Genomic DNA, 18,759 nt, shown 5'->3' on the forward strand with positions numbered 1-18,759 from the left:
TGTTACTGCAACAGGTACCAATGTAGGTCTTGGGTGACCCTTGTATCGGAGTTGAAAATGGCTGGTACTGGGCCCCAAGGGAGCAGACAGTGTTGGGGAGGACCCCATTGAGACGGGCTGAATCCTTAATAAAGATGTACCATGAGCAGATGAAAATATAGGACAAGATTATTCAGTTTACAACTCAGTCACCAGCTGGTCCTAGAGCTACCTCTTGCTTCAGCCCACCTTCCAAATCATCTCCACTCCAGAATCCCCATCACTGTTATAGCACTACTGATCGTTCTGATGCTTGTATTAAAAATACCCACATACAGAATACCCCAAACATTTCCTTTTTCAATGACCAGAATAAAGAGAATGCCAAAACTATGCACAAACACCTCAAAGTACAGATGAAGCACAACATAAACAGAATGGAAGAGTGCCAGAAAACAAGAACAGTACAACTAATTCTATGAAAAATAAATTTTGTGTCATGCAACAAGAAGAGAAGTGACAAGCCCTTAGGGAAGGCACCATAAGATGTTACTTACTGTAATCCTTCAATTAAGATGGCAGCAGCACCAACCGCCAACTCCTTATGAGCTGGTGATGCTCTTGGTGTACACCTTTCACAACAGGGATAGTTTAACTGCTGTGAAAAATTTCAAGATTCAGTCTGGTGCCTGGGGAGAATTTGAAGGTAAGGAATCTGCAGCTAGATGTCTCTATCAGATATACATGTACTAAGTTAAAGAGCGACTGGCAAAACCAATGACAGACAAATACCATACCCGTAACTGTAGGTCAGCGGAGACCACCCGCTGCTCCAGCTCCTCCACCCACTGAAGAATGGTCAAGTCCACTTCCAGGGCCCGCTCTGTTGATGACCACTTCTGCAATGTGTCCAGACTCACAGGATGACTTGTGTCAGGGTGGAACTGGAAAATGGGATCTGTGGGTGACACAATGCACAGAAAAGCATTAGGATGATGAACATTTCTACAGTCTGAATCCCATGATAACTTGATTTTGGCTTTAGGAAACAATGCAGGACACACTCTTTTGCAGTAAAACTAAAGCCTAGCATGCTCTCTAAGTTACTATGGTCAACAGTTCATATTGCATTTGACAGGATATCACCTAATGAGAATGCAGTATACCTACTGCTTTGATCTAACAAGTGAAGTGGCCTTCTCCCAGGATACAAAGTACTGCTAGAAAAAAACATTCTATTGACAATTCTACTATTCCTCCTACGTAGCTCTTAACAGCAAAACACACAAGATGATGGGCAGAATGTTGCACATTGGCAAAACATTCACCCCCAGTCTCATATCTGGGTTTAACCCATCGTTATTTTGCTCACCACACCACCCCAGTTCAGACATGGCCATATGCAAATCAGCCTTGACCCTGTGCCTAATGGTAAGAGTCCAGCTCGAACTGCCAAGCCATATCTTCCCTGGACCGGAATCAAGCATCCTAGGACCGGTTTCGGGGTTTCACCCCTCTTCAGCCAGGATGGAATATGCTACTTACCAGTATGCATCTGTTCTTGGCATGTAGAGCTGCAGATCTACACACTTGTGCATAGATCGCCATCTGGTGTTAGGCCCGGATGTTTGCAGTTGTTTTTCCTCTTGTAAAGTCTTTGGAAGTCACGAGGTTGGTGACTCCTCCTTCGGATCGTATTGCGCATGGGCTTCGGCTCCATCCTCAGATTGTTTTTCGCCAACAGGGAAAGATGGAGCGTAGTGATAACAGGAAAGATGCCCATGTGTGTTGTATCTAAATAAGATAAACTGGAACAGATAAAGGTAGCCGGGGAGGCGGGTGGGCGTGTGTAGATCTGCAGCTATACATGCCAAGAACAGATGCATACTGGTAAGTAGCATATTCCGTTCGAGGCATATGAGCTGCAGATTACACACTTGTGCATCGATTATATAGCAGTACCCACCCTTAGCGGCGACCACCGGTATCTGTTGCAGTGGTTTGAAATAATGTTTTGAGTACAGCCTGGCCCACACTAGCCTGTTGCTTAGTTTGCACATCTACACAATAGTGTTTAGTGAAAGTGTGCGGTGTTGACCATGTAGCTGCTCTGCAGATATCATCTAATGGGATGTTCCCTAAAAATGCCATTGAAGCCCCTATTTTACGTGTAGAGTGGGCTTTAGGGGGAACGGATAGCGTTCGTTTTGCTTTGTGGTAGCAAATCTGAATGCATTTGACAATCCACCTAGCTATTCCCGACTTGGAGATGGGGTTGCCCTTGTGTGGTGGAGAGAAAGAGACAAACAGCTGTTTGGTCTTACGGAAAGGTTGTGTTCTCTGTATGTAGTAGAGTAAGGCTCTTTTGACATCTAGTGAGTGAAGAGCTCTCTCTGCAACGGTCTGTGGTTGCGAGAAGAATACTGGTAGTTCTATCGCTTGGTTTCGGTGAAAGGGAGAAATGACCTTAGGGAGGAATTTTGGGTTGGTACGGAGAACAACCTTGTTATGGTGCATTTGGAGAAAAGGTTCTTGAATGGTAAGTGCTTGTATCTCACTGACCCTTCTGAGGGAAGTGATGGCTACAAGAAAAGCTGTTTTCCATGTTAGGAATTGAAGTTCACATTTGTGCAGAGGTTCGAAGGCAGGCCCCATTAGTGAGAACGATGTTTAGGTTCCACACAGGTGAGGGTGGCAGTCTGGGGGGAATTATTCTTTTAAGGCCTTCCATGAAGGCTTTAATGGCAGGTACTCTAAAAAGTGATAGATGTTGCCTGTTTTGCAGATAAGCTGCTATGGCTGTGAGGTGCAGTCTAATAGACATATAGGCTAGATTGCATCTTTGTATGTGTAGTAAATAGCCTATGATGTGTTGAATGGACACATCTAGGGGATTGATGGTATTGTTGTGACAATCTACAACAAAACGTTTCCACTTGGTGGCGTAGCACGCTCTAGTGGTGGGTCGCCTAGCTTCTTTGATGACATTCATACAGTCAGGGATTGAGGTAACCGAATTCTAGGATTTCAGGAGCCAGATCGCTAGGTTGAGCTGAGCTGGGTCCGGGTGCCTGATCTCTCCATGGTTCTGGGTTAAGAGGTGTGGAGAGAGGTGTAACTTTTGGTGCGGTACTACAGATAGTTCCAGCAGTGTGTTGTACCACGGTCGTCTGGCCCAAGTTGGAGCTACTAGGATGAGAGTGAGGGAGTGTTGTTGTAGTTTGCGCACCACTAATGGAATGAGTGGGAGAGGCGGAAAAGCGTACGCAAATCTGCCTGACCAGTTCATCCATATCACATTGCCTTTGGACAATGGGTGTGGATATCTGGCGGCGAAGCTTGGGCATTTGGTGTTTTTGTGGGTGGCAAAGAGGTCTATCTGTGGATGTCCCCACATTTGTCAGTAGAGGTGAAGAACTTGTGGATGGAGTTCCCACTCGTGGATCTGTTGTGTTTGTCTGCTGAGTAGATCGGCCATAGTGTTTTGGACTCCTGGGATATGTTGGGCCAGGACAAAGATTTTCTGGGGTATGGCCCATCTCCATATGCTCTGTGCTAGGTGAGAGAGCTGTGGAGAGTGTGTGCCGCCTTGTTTTTGTATATAGTACATGGCTGTCATGTTGTCTGTGCGGACTAGGACTGCCTTGCCTGAAATCTGTGTTTGAAAAGATTTTAGGGCTAAAAATATGGCTAGTAATTCCAGATGGTTGATGTGGAGTAACTTTTGTTGAGGTGTCCATCTGCCCTGCATGGTGTGATGTAATAGGTGAGCTCCCCAGCCGGAGAGCGATGCATCTGTTGTCAGTACTATCTGAGGAACCGGGTCCAGGAACGGTCGCCCTTTGGAAAGGTTTTTGGTGGTCCACCACGGCAGAGAGCGATGGGTACGACCGTCTACCAACACCAGATCTGTTAATTGACCCTGGGCCTGGTTCCATTGGCGCGCTAAGCACTCTTGGAGAGGACGAATCTGGAGTCTTGCGTGAGGTACTATGAATATGCAAGAGGCCATCATTCCGATTAGTTGCATAAACACTCGAGCTGGAAGGGAGTGTTGTGCCGTAAAATTTTGCATGTAGAGCCTGAATGCTTGCGATCCTGGCCGGACTGGGGTAGGATAGCGCTTTTGAGGTGTCTATGGTGGCACCGAGGTATTATTTTACGTGGGACGGTTGCAGATGGGACTTTGCGTGGTTTACCGTGAAGCCCAGTTGGTGAAGTAGCTGGATAGTGGCATGCGTGTGTTGTACACACTGGTTGTATGAACTGGCTTTTATTAGCCAGTCGTCTAGGTATGGGAAGACATGGATGTGTTGTCTCCTGAGGTGTGCTGCCACGACTGCTAGGCACTTGGTGAATATTCGTGGTGCTGTTGTGACTCCGAATTGGAGTACTTTGAATTGGTAGTGTTGGTTGTCCACTACAAATCTGAGGAACTTCCTGTGAGCGTTGTGTACAGGAATGTGGAAATAAGCGTCTTTTAGGTCTAAAGTGGTCAGGAAGTCGTTTTGGGAGAGCAGGGGAAGTACCTGTTGAAGTGTTACCATGTGAAAATGGTCTGAGTGTATGTATGTGTTTAGGGGCCGGAGGTCTAGGATGGGCCGTAGAGTCTCGTCCCTTTTTGGTATGAGAAAATATAGGGAGTAAACCCCCAGATTTCGTTGGTTGGTAGGAACGTGTTCTATCGCCCCTTTTTGTAGGAGGGAGATTACCTCCTGCTTTAGTAATGTTAGATGTTCCTGTGACATGGGGCTTTGTCTGGGTGGAATGTTTGGGGGGGTAGATATTAGTTCTAGGCAGTAGCCTGACCGAATTATTTGTATTACCCATTTGTCGGAGGTGATGGTAGCCCAGACATGAAGGAAATTTGGAGTCTGCCCCCGACCGGAGTGGGATGGTCTGGGGGGAGTGGAGGCAAGACATTGGGTAAGTGTGGAGGCAGAGCGGGCGGTGTTTGTCTGGCCTCTGCCTTTATTATTGTTGCCCCTGTAGCAGCCTCTTTGGTAACCCCTTGTGAAGATGGATTGGGTAGGAGCTTTATATGAAGTGGAAGCGGTATCAGAGGAGTAGCCTCTGGATGTGCTCCGAAAGGGGGAACGGTGAAAGGAACGCCTGGGAGGGTGTGATTGTAAGGCTCCCATAGATTTGGCCGTGTCCGTGTCTTTTTTAATCTTTTCTAGGGCCTCATCCACTTTTGGGCCGAACAGATGGTCCTGGTCAAAGGGATGATTCAGGATGGAAGCTTGTACTTCTGGTTTAAATCCTGAGATCCTGAGCCAGGCATGGCGACAGAGGAGGAGGACGCTAGTATTGATGGCCCTGGAGGCGGTGTTGCTGCATCTAGGGCACAACGGATGGAGGTATTAGTAATGGTTTTGCCCTCCTGAATTAACTCGTTTGCCCTATTCTTGTATTTGTCAGGGAGGTGTTGCATTATGGCTTCTAGTTCGTCATATTGGGCCATGTCATATCGTGCTAGTAGAGCTTGTGTATTGGCGATACGCCATATTTTGGCAGATTGTGATGCAGTGCGCTTACCGGATGCGTCCAAGAGTTTTGACTCTTTGTCAGGTGGTGGTGCTTTGCCTGACGCCTGGGAGGTGGCCCTCTTTCGTGCTGTGGACACTACCAGGGAATCTAGTGGTGCTGGCCCTCTGATGTAGGAGAAATCTGTAGGGGCGGATTTATATTTCTTCTCGATGCGCGGGTTAATGACCCTGGCTCTGACTGGATCTTTAAAGACCTCTGGCGCATGTTTTATAACCCCTTTGAGCATGGGCAGTATGGAGGTGGCCCTATGCGTGGTGTCGAAAGTATCGAGGAGGAAATCCTCCTCTATGGGGTCGGTATGGAGATCCACCCCGTGATAGTGTGCAGCCCTTTGGAGTAAATGGTTGAACCCCAATGAGTCTTCTGGTGGGGATGGTCTCGAAGGATAGAGATCATCTTGTGGGACGTTAGGGATGTCGGGGATGTTATAGTCGTCCCATAGGTCTGGGGAGCCTGTAGGAGTAGGGTCCCCTGTGGGTAAGTCATGGGGCACGTCCCCTGTGTCATCATGTGTGTCGTCATGATCCTCATCATCCGGAGGGGATGTTGGGGAATGATGAGGAGGGGGTGGAGAAGGAGAAGGTGGAGGGGGGCAAGGTGGAGGGGGTCGAAGAGGTGGGGAAGGTATTCTGAAGGGTGAGGTAGCAGAGTCCTTCCTTTTTAGGTCTCGCCTGACCCCGCGCATGCGCTGGTCTGGCGAGACTTTTTGTGAGGGCTCAAAAAAGTGCTACCATGGCCAGCCTAGAGCTACAGTGCATGTGCACGGGCGCGCGCTGCGCTTGATCGCGATCACGATCACCTTCACGGCTTGAAGTTCTCCGTGAGCCAATGCTTGTTTAGTTTCCTACTTGTCTTCCAGCTTTGCTCCTATCTCCAAGTTTAGTGCAGCCCGTTATCTGTCTCCTTTGCTCCCGCCCCCCACTCGTTGTCTATGTTGACCACCTCCCTCCTCCTCACCCTTTTCTGGGCTTGTGGTGTGTTTTTGTTTTGTTTACTGAATGTTACTTTTTTGCGGTAGGGCAGTATGTGATCTCACGTCCACTTAGAAAGATCTAGTTGTTTCACGCCCAAGCTCTTTCAGTAAGGTGTTGAACCGAGCGAGAATGGATGGCTACAGTATATTTATAGGCAGAACCCATCTGCACAAGACCACAGGGACAAAAGATCCAAGTGTTGAGGCTGTGCAGGGCCCCTCTCCTCCTTCCTAATGCATGTAATATTTGCCTGCATTGAAGAAAAGTCTAGTCAGTGACGAACTTCTTCTGAGTGTCTCAGAGCACAGCATCTCTATGCACGGTTAACATCTGATGCTACCTAGGTCTGTGTGTGTATCCACTTGGTGCATGACTAACTAAACTACTGTGCTGGTGATATCTTGCGTTGGTCTTTGCATCCAGAGCCATGCCGTGCTGGAGTAAAATGTGCTAGTGTGGCACAACATACTTTGAAGTCGCTTTTGTTTTTGGTGAGGCTGGAAGTGACATGACTCAACTTGTATGACGCACACATAAGCAGGAAGCCCTGTGACTTCATTCTAATGGAGCTCTCCTGAGTCCTGAGGGACCCTAATCTTGGGAAGCACAAACGTCCTCTGGAGACCTCTCTGAGGGGACATACAGGCAGTGAACTGCTGCTCTCATTGTGAGGCCTCTCAGATGCAGTTTGTTTTTTCTACAGTCATGTCTCCCTGTAGGTAGGTGGTGTGTTTCGTGGCAGTAACTTGGTGGCCTTTGAGCTCCCACATCCCACTGCTTTTCCCTCCACTGTTTCACTTGCACCTTTTTTTAACTCTCCGATCTCTGCCTTTGGGTTTTGTTTTTTGTTCCCATAGGCACTACTGTGCTCTGGACCGCAGGGCAGGCACCAGAATCAACAGTGGCAGGCTGCAGGCAGGGGTGATCACTGCTGCATCTCTGCCCCCCCCCCCCCCCCCCCCGGATGGCTGGGACTTCTCCTGGCCTCAAGCTGCATTCAATGAATGCATCTGCCACTGCAGCAGCAAGGCATGTGGATGCGCTTTACTTTATATATGGCGCCGTGCTGCAGTGATGCCTTGGATCGGAGGGCGGCGCAATAAGAACTTCACAAATAACTTAATTACTTTCGAGCATGTCATACCACTGTTTCTAAGCGCTGTAAATAATTTGTTAGTTACCCAATTCATGATACTTAGTTTACGATGAAAGAGTGAGTCGATCTTAATTCAGACTCATGACCTGGCAACAAGTGCTTTGATGGAGCAGTGAATGTTGGCTAATGTTAAACTTATTGAGCTACCCTCCCCCCGGACATAACATCCCTGCACACATTGGTAGACATCACACGTACACAGACATCCTTAACCTCAAATCCATTCCGCATAAATCCTCTACACACAACACATTTTAACATCTTATACTAACATGCCACACAAGTCAACTACACACACTTCTGCACCACATCATTCCACTTCATGCCACAAAACCACAAACCAATAACAAACTACATATAATTCCACTTCACTCCAAACCATACAATTATACTCCACACATCACAATTTAACTCCATACAATTTCACTACACCTTTCTTACACTCCAATCTACATTTCTTGCAGCATATTTGCACTGCACATATATCCACTCAAGTCCAAAACACATAATTACACTATAAAAAAAAATCAACTTTGCAACATGCCACATAATTCCACACCATAAAATACTTCTCCGCCCCATGCACATAGTACCACTACCAACCATGCCACATGATTTCTCACAACACAATTCAATGCCACACAGTTCTGCACCACACAACATATTTACACACCACATAATACCACTTAGCTCCATCTAATTACACAACACATAATTACACTCTACTCAATACAACATAAAAATCCCCAATATAAATGCACCTCAGTGACACATACCCGCAATCCACATAAATGCACTCCACACCATAACACATAATTCCAATAAGCCTAATTTCGCCTAACGCCACACAATTCAACTCCACACATTTACAAAACACACCACATAATTCCACACAAAACCATATATTTCAGATACACAACACAACACATATTTCCAAAACACACCACAAATGTACACATCATGCCATAACTAATAATTCCAATCCAACCCACATAATTCCATGCCAAACCACCAACATCCACTACACTCCAAACCAAAACACATAGGTAAAAGACACTGTCGTTTACAATGCCAGTAGCTCTAACTCTTGCAAATGCAAGACCTATTGCATTGCAAATGCCTTTTTCGTGATTGACACTGCTGCTTCGGTGAGGAGTGCTGTGGAGCACTGCTGTCCTGTCCATTCAAGCATATTTTGCATTCCGCTGCCACTTCTGCATCGAACATGCTGAGGCGGCGGTGGCTGTTACCAGTGTGGGCCTAGGGGCTCTGCGTCCCTTTGCAGCTGTGAGTGGCATGAACAGCTAGCAGGGATTTTTAGGTTGAGCCTACAGCAGCGCATGCGCTGTTGCTCGACTTTTGGTAAGAGGCTTTTCAAGTCCTACTCACAAGCGTTTCCTGGCCTAACGCTTACGTGCATGTGAACGCGCGCAGCCGCCATCTGCCATGCTTATCTCATTAAGCCTTGCTGTGCTTGCACTACCCCCTCACTCCCCCCTCCTTTCTCCCCCCACCCTTCTCATCCGGCCGCGTCACTTTGGCAGCTGTGCGGCCAATGCTAGTTTAAAGTAGAGCATCTGCCTTCAGTTTACTTCACTCTTGCCGGAAATACTGTTTACTGTTTGCAGGAGCTTATTGGTGGGGGCATATTGTGCTAAAAAAGAAACCTAGATATATGCGCTTTTATTAACAGCATTGTGCTGCCAGCTTGGTTTTTAAGTGTTACAGCAAATAAAAAAGTATACTAGGATTTGATGTAAGAAGGAACATAGCATTCTCCAGCCACACACTGGTTAACTGCTATGTAACTGATCAGAGCGAGTTCCTTTTCTGGGCTGATATTGCTTGCTCAATGCCTCCCCGTGGTGTTTTGTTTGTCATCAGCTGTTTTCTTTGTACCTTACTCATGCTTCACCTTTCACTGTCGTCGTAAGAGACCTTCATGTCTTCTGAAGAGCGATCATTTTATTTTCCATTTCTTTGTTGTCAGAGAAGGTGTTTATAGTGGAATCATCAGACGGACAATAGTCTTCACAAAACAAGAGGTGATAGCTACCCAAGTTGTTCTTGGGAAGAAGACATTACGGCACAAAGTGTAATTCCTCAGGCAAGAACATGCTGTCTATTTCTTTGAACTTGTCCGAAATGTAGAGTAAAAACGTTTTGGATTTTTCTGGTTTTCAGACATAGCTGTGGGAATAAGAAATGGTTTGGCTATCCTAAAGGGAACATTTCAATTCTACAAAGGACACAGAGGTGAAGAATATGCTTTCTCCCTTCACTTAATTTGCAACAGCAGCTAATAAAACATCAGCAACAATAAGTACTACAACATTTCCTATGAATCTCTGGAAATTGGTAACCTGAAACAAACAACTAGTCACAGTCCATTATGTATCCCTTTGTGACACTTCCTTCTTTCTTCGTGTCATGTCAGCCTTTTCTTACAAATGTTTCCTCATTACTCCTTTTTCTACTTTGTGCCTACATCACTAACACATTCTGTTAGTGATCCATAATATTACTTCAATTCTGTCATGTATACCAATTGCAAAATCTGCTTTAAGGGGTGACAGATATGCCGTCATTTCCAAAACTTACTTACTCTTCAAAGATTGACACTGGGTCGGATATCTAGAAACCATTAATTCATATATGTATGCCACCACAGCTGAAGACAATCTCCTCTAAGCGAGTTTCAAACAAATCCAATTTCATTATCTCCATATTACTTATCTTACCCCAAACAAAGTGGCTAGGATTTATTCTGACAGAACCTCAGTATGATCTAAATGTTGCATGCAAGGGACAGACTTTCTGCATATTTTTTGGGGTTGCTCTCCTGTGGTTTTATTCTGAAATTCTGTTGTTGAAAGCTTGCATTTGACGACCAATTGTTTACCGGTGCAGTTGACGAAACAATGCTAGTTGGTACATAACCTTCAACGAGGTACTTCAAGATGGAGACACAGATAGCAGCACTGGGCATGGCACAAGCTAAGCACCAAATTGCCATTTATTGTGTCTCTGCTGGCGCTCTTATCCACAAAACTCGGAAAAAGGATTTGCTTGAATGGGCGATTGCTGATGACCATCATTTGAAAAGTACAAGCAGGGACAAACAGCTGAAGATCTTGCTCAAATGACAGATGCTTGCTAAATTAATAGATCCCCCGAATATTATGCCACCATAAATCCAATTATGTACTTTGATAGCTCCATATGAAGTGGGGAGTGTTGGAAATGTGACGCACATTTCGTAAAGATGGATCACAAGAGGTGGTTCGTCTTATGAGTGAAGGACAGATGGAATACCACTGTCTCTATAACAATGAGATGAACAACCTTCAGATACAAAGCCCCTTCCAATCTAGCCTTCAGAAGTGCATCAAACAAAGTTGAAAATGAAAATTTAAATGGATAGATTTGCCACAAAGGATAGTCTTCACCATACATCACTATTTGCAGATGTTTTTCTGCGCGCGGCTCAATCTTTGAACTTTGCGCTCATAGCCCATAACACCAACAGGGTCTGACAGTTTATTTGATAATATGTATTGTACATTTATGTAAACGTATTTGTTTAGGAGTACATTTTTGGGCTTGAATACAAGTTCCGCTCTCTTAGTGTTTGATTGTAACAAAACGTAGTCCTTCTAGATGCAAATTCTAGCATGATTTTTTGCCACTGTGTGAATTGCTGTTATCAAGCCAAAAACGGACCATTTTTACTGTTTCAGTGTGATGGTGGTTTTCGAATAAAATGACACAGTGAAACCATTTTTCTTTCATTAAATCTTTTATTGAGAACAAAAAAAACAGCTGCACTGTCACCAAGCCATCCGGTAGTTACCTCAAAAGAAGGTCCCTGACCCTTTTTAGGTCTCGCCTGAGCCAGCGCATGGCGAGAAATTTAGTGAGTGGGCTTTAGAAACAAATATGATTTATTGCATGAGTTGTTATTGGTGTGCTCATAACGCATGGTGGCCTTTTGTACATAAAAAACATGCTTTCTGACTTTGAGGTGCCATATACTTGTGTCCTCCAGTTACTTACAGCTGATGAGGCTTACTCTATCGTTAGCTATAAAAGTGTGGTCTTAAAGCATGTGGCTGTCTTCCTTGCAGTCATATATTAAGCAACATTTTTTATCTTAAATCATTTATTTGTGGGTAGAGGTACTTTCCTGAGGAAGAGTGAAAACACTGCGTCAAAACTCAGAGCTATAGGCTGTTTGTGCAAAAACTCTAAGTCAGTTCAAACTCACACGCTGCACAAAACTCCATATTGTATTAAAGTAGCGTGCCACTTGCCAGCCGTCCTGGTCCAAGTACGCCCCCGCTCCCCAACAACAGTAACCCAGCAAAATGCCTACACAGCCCTCCAATCTGCCAGCAAACTCTTTCAGCTTTGCACCTCACCTATACCACTCACCACTCAGAAACAATTAAATCATCACTCAGTAGCTTCACTCAGCACCACCAAAGCATCACTCAGGAACACCACAGCATCACTATGCGCTACCACAGCATCACTCAGCGCCACCACAACATCACTCGGCACCACCACAACATCAGTCAGCACCAGCACAGCATCAGTCAGCACCAGCACAGCATCAGTCAGCACCAGCACAGCATCACTCAGCACCAGCACAGCATCACTCAGCACCAGCACAGCATCACTCAGCACCAGCACAGCATCACTCAGCACCAGCACAGCATCACTCAGCACCAGCACAGCATCACTCAGCACCAGCACAGCATCACTCAGGGGCACCACAACATCAATCAGCACCACAACATCATCACTCAGAGCAACTACAGCAACACTAAGCACCAACACAGCGTCACTCAACAATATCGCTCAGGGCCACAACAGCATCACTCAGGGCCACAACAGCATCACTCCGGGCCAACACTGCATCCCTCAACAACACCGCAGGATCACTCAACACCGCAGGATCACTCAGCACCACCACAGCATCACCCAGCACCGCCACAGCATCACTCAGCACCGCCACAGCATCACTCAGGGACACAACAATATCACTCAGTGCCACCACAGCATCAGTCAGCACCACCACAGCATCACTCAAGGCCAGCTCAGCACTACCACAGCATCAGTCTGCACCACCACATCATTACTCAGCACCACCACAGCATCACTCAGGGCTACCACAGCATCACTCACCTTCACCACAACAACACTCAGCATCACCACAGCATCACTCAGTACCACCACAGCATCACTCTAAAGCGCAACAGCATCAATCAGCACCACCACAGCCTAACTCAGGGCCAAACAGCATCACTCACCTTCACAACACTCAGCACCACCACAACAACACTCAGCACCACCACAACATCACTCAGCACCACCACAACATCACTCAGTACCACCACAGCATCACTCTAAAGCGCAACAGCATCAATCAGCATCAACACAGCATCAGTCAGCACCACCACAGCATCACTCAGGGCCACCACAGCATCACTCAACGACACCACAGCATCACTCAACGACACCGCAGCATCACTCAGTGCTTCTTACACTTTTTAATTACAACTTCTCACTATGCTGCATAGCAGCCACACTTCTCTACTGCACAGCTTAGAAACATTGACAAAGTCAATAGCTCTACCTAAACGCTTAGAAGGCCCCCCAATGCATAGCCGATAGGTCTCGCCTTTGGGACATTATAAGTGTTTAGTTATCAAGCACAATATCCTTGATTAAACAACATAAAGTGTTGCATGGCTAAACACTTATAAGGTCCCAAAAGCGAGACCTATTGGCTATGCCAATGCTTGTTGGAGGTGGAGCTGGGTCAGGTTTTTCCAGCTGTCTCTTTTTGATGCTGAGCATCAAATGTCCGGTTTTGGGAACCTTGGTTAATGTCTTTTGCAAGGGATCCGGTGTAAAGAGTTCTTCTGAAGGTGGTTTATCCGTCGGCGCCAAAGGCATCGGGGCCGTTGGTTTTCTGGCTTTAGTGTCCTGTTTGGAAGTATGCGGCTTGGAAAGGGCTTTTTGTTTGGTCGGTGCCGAGATGGGTTTCGGCTTCGAGATCTCGGTGCCGGTGGCCTTGTGTGCTTTTGTCGGTTCCGGGGATGGGGTCGGTACCGAGGAGCTGGAACTGGGTTTCGGCACCTAGTGTTTTGGTATGGGGCTCAGTGCCGAGGAGGAGGCCATTTTCTATTTCGGTGTCGGTGTGGAGGAATGCTTGTCGGCACCGACGGTGGGCTGGCTCGAGCCCGAGCCGCCTGAAGGCTTAATCGGCTTCTTTATCGGTCCCGAAGGTGCGGTGTGGGAAGCAGAGTCTTTGGTCTTACCTAGGCCCGGAGGCGAAGGCGTGACCGAAGCCTTTTTCGGTGCCGGCGAGGGTGTTGGGGGCAAATTGGTACTCACGACCCTCTGTGCCTGAGTGATGTCCTCCACATCTGAATCGTCGGCTTCGGAGGCGCTGACGAGGCCCTCGTTGGTGTGGTGTTCTTCTGGAGCGTCGACGCCATCTCCGAAAATGTCATCTGGAATCGCCGTCGACGAGTGTGCCATGGTTCTTCTTGCCCTTCGGTCTCGAATAGTTTTCTTGGACCGGAAGGACTTGCACGCCGGACTGTCTCAAGCCTCGTGTTCAGGGGAGAGGCAGAGATTACATACTTCGTGGAGATCGGTGTGGGGGAATTTGAACCCACATCGAGGGCTCTTCTTGAAGGGAGTCCTTTCCATTAGCCAGGACCGGAGCTTGGGTAGGCCCGAAGGCCGGCGTCGACGACTGGAATCGAAGGTCTTGATCGATGAGAGCCGTGCCAAGTGTGGAGATCGTGATCGAAACAATACCGCGAAGTGGGGTGAGGATTGCGCATCGATTGAACTGGAAACCTGTTCGGAACCGGAGCGTGAAGATCACATCCGAGCCCGATGGCAGAAAAAAAACAATCTGATGATGGAGCCGAAGCCCATGCGCAATACGGTCCAAAGGAGGAGTCACCGACCTCGTGACTTCCAAAGACTTTCCAAGAGGAAAAACAACTGCAAACATCCGGGCCCAACACCAGATGGCGATTTATGCACAAGTGTGTAATCTGCAGCTCATATGCCTCAAACAGCTTGACTCCAGTGGCGTAGTGAGCACGGAACCCACGTCTGGGCATACCCTTTCCACATAGGGTGAACAGCAAAACACACAAGATGATGGACGGAATGTTGCACATTGGCAAAACATTCAACCCCAGTCACAGATCTGGGTTTAATCCATCGTTATTTTGCTCACCACGTCACCCCAGTTCAGACATGGCCATATGCAAATCAGTCTTGACCCTGCGCCTCATGGGAACAGTCCAGCCCGAACTGCCAAGCCATGTCTTCCCTGGACCGGAATCAAGCATCCTAGGACAGGTTTCGGGGTTTCACCCCTCTTCAGCCAGGATAGCTTGACTCCGAAACCGGTCCTAGGATGCTTGTTTCCAGTCCAGGGAGGACCTGGCCTGGCAGTTCGGGCTGGACTGTTCCATTTGGGGACAGGGTCAAGACTGATTTGCATATGACTGAGTCCAAACTGGAATGGGATGGTGAGCAAAAAAATGATGGATTTAGGCCCAGATCTCTGTACTGGGGTGAATGTATGACATTGTTCTGCATTCTGTCCATCCCTAGTTCTTTTTGCATGTAGCTCTTAACAGCACAGCCTCAGTGTGATGCACCAATATTAATGGATGCAGCATAATCATATTTGACAAACGATTTTCAGCTTGAAGTATCTGATTTCTTAATGCCAATTTACAACTGAGGGGTAAAGGTAAAATAAGGAAAAGTAACAACCTGCAATACCAGTTCTCTGCCAAGGCTAATGTCTCTGAATCTATAAACACTACAAGTCCTTAACAAATACCAGCAATGGTAATAAGTCAGGCTTATAAAATAAAGTGCCTTCAGTCACTTTATGAGTTTCAGTACTCAATAAATTATCATACATCCTTTCTGTCACTAATATGTGCATCTATTAATTCACCTTAGCCACAGTCATTATTATGTTCACCCACTTACACACCCACAATGAAACACACAAACACAACAACATATGCAAGATAAATAAAAAGAATAGAAGCATAAAAAAGAAAACATGCAGCTTCCTAAACAGGGAAGGCCTATCATTGCAATAATATATCAAATTCAACGTAGAAGCAGGTGACAGTCTTACAAAGGCATTGTACATAATGCATTGTTGATTCAAAGTTCCGGCATCACCATCATTCATGTTTAGAACCTACTTGTTGGCCATCTTGGAATGATAACACAATGACAGACTATGACAAATACCATACCATGATGGTTGCCTGGTTCAGACATACGGGGTGCAAGGGATGGTGCACATTGTAGATACAATGAGCAGCCAGGAAGTGGCCTGTTAGCAATGTCTAGGGGAACTGCAGTAGGCCCTAAAAATTTTAATAAAATGAGAGAAGGAAAGGAATGAATGGCATGACTTAGAAATACAGTAAATGGAAAACCGAAGTACTGACCCACAAGCCCTGAACTAATGGCGTAAATGGGCTGACACATGTGGCCATGGATGACTGTGTGAATGTCACTCATGCAGACCATTGGCAGAAAAGGACCGATCTAAAGTGAGTGAGTACGAAAGTAAGTGTAAGAGTGTGTTTGTTACATTAATTCAATCCTATCATTGTGAGAGTATGCTATAGACTTTGTAAACTTTAAGTGCTTCAACAAGCTACAATCGTGTTCCATTTTATGTCAAGACAGGAGCCTAGCATTATGCATATACCTTTTATTTGCCACCTCTGAGCAGCAACCATTAAAAGCTTTCCATGGAATTCAAATAGCATTACAATAGTCAAAACAATGTTCAGTCCCATATACAGAGTGTGACCTCCATCTCCCTCCTCTTTTATTTGCTGCTTCTGAGCAGATTTATATGACAGGATTCTTTTTAATTTGGGAATGTATGATTGATTGGTGGCATTTTCACCAATACCCAATTTATGGTTGTGTTTTAAAATATAGATATGTATGTTTGTTGTTGGGTAATTTTTATATTGTTCAGATGTATGTTTTTCTGTTTGTTATAGTAGTTTATGTGCATGTACGGTAGTTTCTTTAAGGGAAACAGTATTGTTAGGGTTAATGAATGTTCAAATTCTTACTTGTGAGGTGGTTTGAAGCGCGCTCGAGTGCTTTCAATTGAGGATCCTAAACACGAAACCCACTGAGTGTAAAGCGGTTCACAATGTGGGCCACGCGCTAAGGCAGCACCTGGAGTTTCGGGCGTCGTGCGCTGAGAAAGCTTCTGTTTAGTCAGCTGATTGGGGGAAGTGAGCCAGGTAATGTAGTGTGTGACAGCTCACTTTCCTATTGGCTGCTAATTGGGTTTGTTTCTTTGGGCTGTATGTCTTGTTTTCAAACATTTGGATTTGTTCTATGGCCTACTGATCTGCGAGGTCGTATCCTGGGCAACGACTCGCTGTTCGTGGCTTCGTGTCAGGGAAGGCAGTTGTGATTGTGAGGAGAACGTTAAAATAGCGTTTTGTTTTTAAAACAATATATTCTGGGATTTTTTTTTAGATTTTAGAAGACAATGACTGAATTAAAAGAGAATGAGGAAAATTAGGAGGATTTGATTAGCAGGAATATGCTACTTACCAGTATGCATCTGTTCTTGGCATGTAGAGCTGCAGATCTACACACTGTGCATAGATCGCCATCTGGTGTTGGGCCCGGATGTTGCAGCCCGGATGTTGCAGTTGTCTTTCTCTTGGAAAGTCTTTGGAAGTCACGAGGTATGCGACTCCTCCTTAGGATCATATTGCGCATGGGCTTCGGCTCCATCCTCAGATTGTTTTTCGCCAGCAGGGAAATGATGGAGTTTTGTAAGAAACAGGAAAGATGCCCATGTGTGCTGTATCTAAATAAGATAAAACTGGAACAAATAAAGGAGGCGGGTGGGCGTTTGTAGATCTGCAGCTCTACATGCCAAGAACAGATGCATACTGGTAAGTAGCATATTCCGTTCGAGGCATATGAGCTGCAGATTACACACTGTGCATAGATTGTGTAGCAGTACCCCCTCTTAGCGGCGACCACCAGTATCTGTTGCAGTTGTTTGAAACAGTGTTTTGAAGACAGCCTGGCCCACACTAGCTTGTTGCTTAGTTTGCACATCTACACAATAGTGTTTAGTGAAAGTGTGCGGTGTAGACCATGTAGCTGCTTTGCAGATATCATCTAAGGGGAGGTTCCCTAAAAATGCCATGTAACCCCCTATGTTACGTGTAAAGTGGGCTTTAGGGGGAACAGATAGCGTTCGTTTTGCTTTGTGGTAGCAAATCTGTATGCAGTTAACAATACACCTAGCTATCCCAGATGTGGAGATGGGGTTGCCTTTGTGTGGTGGTGAGAAAGACACAAATAATTGTTTGGTCTTGCGAAAAGGTTGTGTTCTCTCGATATAGTAGAGTAAAGCTCTTTTGACGTCTAGGGTGTGCAGAGCTCTTTCTGCAATGGTTTGTGGCTGCGAGAAGAATATGGGCAGTTTCACAGATGAAATGTCTTTAGGAAGGAATTTTGAATTAGTGCGGAGAACAACCTTATTATGATGCATTTGCAGAAAAGATTATTGAATGGTGAGTGCTTGAATCTCACTGACCCTTCTGAGGGAAGTAATGGCTACAAGGAAAGCGGTTTTCCATGTTAAAAATTGAAGCTCGCATTTATGTAGAGATTCGAATGGAGGTCCCATTAGTCTTGTGAGAACGATGTTTAGGTTCCACAACGGTGAAGTTGGCACTCTAGGGGGAATTATTCTTTTGAGGCCTTCCATGAAGGATTTTATGGCAGGTACTCTAAAGAGGGATAGATGCTTTCTATTTTGTAGATAGGCTGTTATGGCAGCAAGGTGTAGTCTAATAGACGAGTAGGCTAGGTTGCATCTTTGTAGGTGTAGTAAGTAGCCTATGATGTGTTGGATAGACACATCCAAGGGATTGATATTATTGTTGTGACAATAAATCACGAATCGTTTCCACTTAGCTGCATAGCAAGCTCGAGTGGTAGGACGTCTAGCTTCTTTAATAACGTTCATAC

At 45.8% G+C, this 18,759-nt stretch overlaps 1 protein-coding gene across 1 annotated transcript in view; it reads right to left on the minus strand.

The window, feature by feature from the left end:
- Positions 1-18,759, minus strand: part of BAZ2A (bromodomain adjacent to zinc finger domain 2A) — a 1,031,051-nt gene that overhangs the window by 257,675 nt on the left and 754,617 nt on the right. The window contains exon 24 of the mRNA XM_085600883.1: positions 777-937. Coding sequence (XP_085457009.1) covers positions 777-937 — 161 coding nt within the window. The remainder of the gene's footprint in view (positions 1-776; positions 938-18,759) is intronic.

This window comes from Triturus cristatus, chromosome 4_2, assembly GCF_964204655.1.
Source record: "Triturus cristatus chromosome 4_2, aTriCri1.1, whole genome shotgun sequence".
Classification (NCBI taxonomy): domain Eukaryota; kingdom Metazoa; phylum Chordata; class Amphibia; order Caudata; family Salamandridae; genus Triturus; species Triturus cristatus.